The sequence below is a fragment of the Coffea arabica genome, chromosome 1e (assembly GCF_036785885.1).
Source record: "Coffea arabica cultivar ET-39 chromosome 1e, Coffea Arabica ET-39 HiFi, whole genome shotgun sequence".
Classification (NCBI taxonomy): domain Eukaryota; kingdom Viridiplantae; phylum Streptophyta; class Magnoliopsida; order Gentianales; family Rubiaceae; genus Coffea; species Coffea arabica.
Genome location: NC_092311.1, coordinates 44,169,972 through 44,175,840, shown reverse-complemented (window position 1 = coordinate 44,175,840; position 5,869 = coordinate 44,169,972). Strand labels below are relative to the sequence as shown.

The window sequence follows — 5,869 nt, the reverse complement described above, 5'->3', positions numbered from 1 at the left end:
AAAGCTAAAATTTATCATAGAATGGATGTCTCGATTTATTATTTGTACCTGTTATTATTATTTATAAATAAAAATATCTTATAATAATTATAACAAAGAACTTGAATTCTTATGAATTTTAAATTTATATTTTATTATTAATTTAATTCAATTTTAAATTCTTAATATAGATCTAAGTATCTATATAACTATATTCAAATATCTAAGTGAATATATAGAATAAACGCAATGCGTGTAGAAGGAAATAAATTCATTCATTTATCTTTTTTATCTTTTCTTTTTATTCTACACGAAAGTTGCTTTTCTTTGTCTTTTATCCTTGTACTCTAATTTAATAAAGAAAGTGCATTAAAATTATTATGTTATATTTTTTTGTTTTAGTAATATTTTTCCAAAAGCATCCACTAAATAAAAGTATTATAAAATTTTTAACTCTTGTACAATAATTATTGCCTTTCCCTATCCATTTACCCCTTTTATATATTCCTCTATTTCAATTACCAAACAAGAAAATATTCCTCTATTTCGTGGTCTTCTTTCGTCATACCGCTACAAAAGTTCCCCTTGTGCTCATGTGCTGAATAAGCCCACCGTTTTAACCTTTGGTCGGTTCTAATCTTCCATCAAAAACCCAAAGCCACCCCCCGACAAAAGCAACAACTACAACAATGGCTCTAGGTGCCTCAGGAGGATCCAGCGTTGTTGGTATAATTTCTTGTTCCACATACTTTTTAATCTATATTGTGCTCTAAATTTTGATGGGTTTGCTTAAAAAAAAAAAATTTTTTTACGGGGTCGGTGGATCTTGCAAATATATTGTTCCTAGATTGAGTTATTCTAGTGACCCTCTTCAAAATTTTGACTTGGACTTCTTTAAGAGTTATCTGAATTTGATTTGAATTGAGTATGTTGAAATGGGTTTTGTTTGTTACTGATTGTTAGTTGTTTTTTTCCCTTTTTGTTAGTTGTTGAAATGGGTTTTGTTTGTTACTGATTGTTAGTTGTTATCTGACTTTGGCTTCCTGTAGTTTGTATGTATCTAGTGCCTGCATGTTGCGCGTAAGTTTAATTTTGTGAAGCATTTTATGTAATTTTTCTACCTGGTTTGACTATTGTTTTCTTGCTTGTCACATGTTAAAGTGGTATTGCAAAGTTGGTCTTTTTATAATTGGAAAATTTTGAAGATCTTTTTTTCAATTTTGGGAGTAAATTAAAAGTGATAGGTCATAGAGAATCTGAAATGAGCTGTTTAGATGTATGTGCTGGCTGGATTCTGATGCATGGCTAATACGTTCAATATGTGTGACAGGAAGCGCAAATTTTGTTTGTTGTATGGAGAAATTGTTTCTCATGTGATTATTTGAGTTAGTTTGTAGTTTTCGAAATAGCAAAGATTCAATAGTTAGCAAACTGAAACTGAATTTGAGCTCATGTTCAATTGTTTTTAGACTCAATAATAGATATGTATATTGTAGTGAGCTCAATTGGCCAAACAACATGGCATTTTTGTATGATGTAACAGTTAACTGAAAGCGAGAATTGGAAGAGATTGCGGACAAGTTATGTGTCTAAGAAGTGATTTGCTCAATAAAAGTTGGGACTTGGAACGACGTCTGACCTTTTAGGGATTGGCTGGTTAATGAATGCGTAGAGCAAATTTGTCGTATGTGTCATATAATTGCACGTAAGACTTCACATGGCGAGCTTTTATGTTTTTGTCTGTTGGCAATGACGTGGATACAGTTGAGATATATTTGGGAGAGGGGCCTATTTGGGATAGTTAGGTAATACTGAAAAGTGTGAAACAATTTTGAAATCTCCCTATTTTGATTCAGTCTTGTCTAGGTAAACTGTCCGAGTCTCGTATATAAATATGTGCATTCTACAAAGTATACAATTTTCATTTTTTGAATTTCTATTCTAACTACGGTTTGATCAGCTCAGTAAATTTTTTTGAATAACTTGCTAGATGCATATGATTCTTTTGCTGGATATTACCTATGCAAAGTGAGAGAGATAAATTTTGTGGGGTCCATTGGGATTTGAATGTCCATTTGCATTTTCATGGCAAACTTACCTATATAAAACTAGCACATCGACAACCTAGTGTGCATAAAGAGAAGAATCTAGTTTGGTCCATTACGATTAAGGATAATGTCTTTTAGGTACTGCACAGAACACTCATAAGATAGTACCTGTTCAAGAAATACTCTGTGTTCTATGTTTAAAATACATGTTTCATCCTACTGATGTATTTGGATTGTCTCACAGTTCTTTTGGATTGAACTCATTTTTTGCCATGAATATTATATAACATGCTTCTATTTAAACATCTGTGAGATTTGTTTAGTTGCATCAACATCTTTAGTTGAATTAGAACTGTTGAATTCTATTTGCTGGTAGAAACAAAGTTGATGTAGGCTTGAGGTTATTTGGGTTTACTTCGTTGTTTGGATAAAGTGTCCAGGTTTGTGGTATTACATACTTACTAGAGTCAGATCCAACAGATCTTTGCTGAAATTTCCATAAGTCGCTTGCTTAATGAATAGAGGGATGGTTGCTATGCATTGGATAAAGTTTGACGTCTTCGTGGCTTTAGGACTGATGTGTGTTTTTTGCTGGTTTTGAAAGATGATACTGCTTTTTCAGGACTATGTCAATTTGTTGCTTTTATGGTATGACACCTTTTTATTTGTCTACAGTTCCTCGAAACTTCAGGCTGTTGGAGGAACTTGAACGTGGGGAGAAGGGTATTGGAGATGGTTCTGTCAGCTATGGAATGGATGATGCTGATGACATATATATGCGTTCTTGGACCGGCACCATAATTGGTCCACATAATGTAAGTGCATTGTGTAGCTTGTTGTATCATCAATGGCAATAAAGGTCGGGGATAAAAGTATGACTTCCTGTCAACCAATCTTCTTTACTGTTATGCACCTTGATTGTCTACCACTCAATTTTGTAGTGTGGGTATCCTCTTTTTATTTTTTATTTTAGATTTGTTTGATAGCAATGGACCATGAATCGTGACTTCACTTACTTGATCATGTATTTTCAGTGTTAGTCATTAAATCCTTCTGCTACATTGCTGCTTTGAGGAATTATGTTGCAGCCTGTTGATAACAGTGAAAAGAGGGAAAAGCAGATTATATGCATTAAAGCTGTGGGTTGTTAAAGCAGAAGGCCAAATGTTGCAGTTTTGATGTGCCCTAAAGATATCCTTCTGCCTTTTCAAATTGAATGCCCAAATTTGACTTAGCATTATTAAAGGAGACTTGAAAACAGTAATAGGCAAAGGAGAAACTAGACAACATCTTGGCTTGTATATCAAGGAGAAAGTAAAGTAAATTTGACATTATTTCACTTTTTGTTGCATGGAACATTCTGGACCAAGTAACTATTTAGCAACTGCTGGCGTTTCATTTGGTGAAAGTAACCAAAGAGTAGAGAATAGGACATTTTGTCTATGAGATGTGAAGTAGTGCTCCGTGAAGCAGCAAGAGCTACTCCTGTTACATTTTCCAGACAACATCAAATCTGAGAGCCTTAATTCGCCAAACTTTTTAGGAGACCCAGAACCATATTTTCAAATTGTGCTTAACTTGTCAGCTGTCAGATACATAAACTGTAGTTGTTGAATAACTCATTCCTTGAAATTATCTTTGTGGCAAGTGGGCATTGACTCACAGATCTTGCAAACTTATGTGTAATTTGATTTTTGGATGATGTGCCATAACCATACTTCCAATTCTAATGCTATCATACGTGTTTGCACTCAACACCCTGAGGCTGAGTCTGTGAAACATGGGTGATCATTACAAGTTTTGGTGATGTGTGCTTCTAGTTTATCAAATAACGTAGTTTGGGGTGGGTGACACATTAAATTGTTGGTGGCGGGTAGCTTCCATTTCTGCATGGTAGTTAGTGTTAACTGTTGTCATGTTAATACAATATAGGAGAAGAGGGTACAGATTTGTCCATGTACAAACTGGAGAAAATGTACTTTGTCCACAACTGTATGTAATATAGATCTACACAGTTTAAACACTATATCCAGAAGCGTGGATGCAAGGAGTCGAAAGTCTAAAGCTCAATATACAAAGTATTAGAGTTTAGATCTTTATGCACTTTTTGATGTTAATTTGTCTCAACTATATGCTTTGTCATTTTCCAGACTGTGCATGAAGGCCGTATTTATCAACTGAAACTCTTCTGTGACAAAGACTATCCGGACAAGCCTCCAAGTGTTCGTTTCCATTCCCGCGTCAACATGACTTGTGTAAATCCTGAGACGGGAGTGGTAATGCTAGCATTGTGTGACAGTATTGGTTCATTACCATTTTGCCTTTTTACATTCTTTGATAAACTTCTGTTTGAGCTAAAAGTTTCATAAGATGATACAGACCAGAGCCCCATTATAGCCCTGGGAATCTTCTATGTTTAACGAAGTGATTCCCTGTGTAGAGGGATAGTGATCTTAGGCTCAATGGAATGCTTACAATCCTGAAAAGATAGCTTAATTGTCCCTTGATATGTTTCTAGACAAGAGGTCCTTTAGAGATTTAGATCTTGTGCTTAATGTGTTTGGACAATTTAGATGATTTGGTAAGTAGAAACTATTATCCGTTTAGATTCAGAATTGAATGTTGGAGCGTCCCAAAAGGAGGATCTATCATCACTACTTGGGTGCAAGTCAAACTTTTCCTTGGACTATCATTTTACAGATCCTTGCTGTGATTAGAAGCATTGGCGCATTGCATAGAAGTCTGTTTAGCAAATTTATTGGTCTGTTTGTGTGGTTGTGAAAGGGAGCTATGATGTGTAATTACCATGATTTTGACAGATTAATCTGTAACAGGTTGAAGGGAAGAAGTTTGGCATGCTGACAAATTGGCAGCGGGAGTTCACTATGGAAGACATACTGACTCAGCTGAGGAAGGAAATGGCAGCTCCACATAACCGCAAGCTTGTTCAACCTCCTGAGGGTACCTTCTTCTAATTGGATGTGTCATAATAAGACTTGTAATAGAAGGAAAGGACATGTAAACTTATATATTTCTGATATGTGAGTAAATGTATCCAACTTGTTTATGTCAATGGACAGTTATCTTGACTGAGTGAATCTTGTCTCTGCTTGACTGCCTTGATTTCTGCATATTCCTCTGATTGATCATCCATGCATGCTTCCTTTGCTAAGTGATACGTGAAAGTCAAATGTGCCTTCAGTTCTAAGGATGATGCGGTTGAGAGTGGCTAAAAAGTAGAATTTAACTGCTGTGTTATATGCCAGTGTAATTGGTCTTTGTGTGATAAATCTTGCGCATACAAGATAGAAATTATATATATAAAACGTTGTATACATGTGCTTCATTTACTAGACCTAGCATTAAAATCTTTTTCAAGAGAAACAAAACTGTTTTGCTCATATTTCTTTGCTTCACTCAAACAACAACCAAATCTATTGACAGAATAAAAAAAAAGGGTTGCAAAGTTGTTGGACAAATAATTAACGGAACAACAAGAGAGAAGAAAAATACAAGATGTGTTCTGTTTTGTGCCCTTTACTAGCTAGGAGCATTTTGCAGAAAGAAGTTAATTTGAGTGTGGGAGCAAAGTGAGGAAAAAAAAATTGTTCCATCATAAGCATAATATTCAATCACTTTTTAACTTTTTCAAACAACCTTTTATATATCAAATTGCAAAAGGTACTACACTCAATCTATGTTGACCTCTATATCCAGGCTCACAGATATAATGCAAATAAACATAACTAGGTTTATGAGAAATGTACTTCACAATGAGCCACAATTAGCCTCTAGTTTTGTAGTTTATCCTTCTTGTTATCTGACTATGTGAAGTGTTATAG

General features: G+C 34.7%; 1 protein-coding gene across 2 annotated transcripts; it reads left to right on the top strand.

Moving 5' to 3' along the window:
• Window positions 1–518: 518 nt before the first annotated feature.
• Window positions 519–5,125, top strand: LOC113705470 (ubiquitin-conjugating enzyme E2 variant 1C). Of its 2 annotated transcripts, XM_072057176.1 has the most exons (5): window positions 549–705; window positions 1,523–1,684; window positions 2,703–2,842; window positions 4,178–4,303; window positions 4,862–5,125. In XM_072057176.1, exons 2-5 carry the CDS (start codon window positions 1,666–1,668, stop codon window positions 5,000–5,002), a joined length of 426 nt encoding a protein of 141 aa, XP_071913277.1. In that variant the 5' UTR covers window positions 549–705; window positions 1,523–1,665; the 3' UTR covers window positions 5,003–5,125. The 2 variants fall into 2 exon arrangements, with proteins under 2 accessions (XP_027083131.1, XP_071913277.1); XM_027227330.2 differs by lacking the exon at window positions 1,523–1,684 and having other exon boundaries at window positions 519–705.
• Window positions 5,126–5,869: the final 744 nt, after the last annotated feature.

Excerpts from the sequence above, each read along its gene's own strand:
- LOC113705470 (XM_027227330.2), top strand. The coding sequence starts at position 669 with ATGGCTCTAGGTGCCTCAGGAGGATCCAGCGTTGTTG. Across the intron at positions 2,843-4,177 it reads CCATAATTGGTCCACATAAT|ACTGTGCATGAAGGCCGTAT; the intron begins GTAAGTGCATTG and ends GTCATTTTCCAG. Across the intron at positions 4,304-4,861 it reads TAAATCCTGAGACGGGAGTG|GTTGAAGGGAAGAAGTTTGG; the intron begins GTAATGCTAGCA and ends AATCTGTAACAG.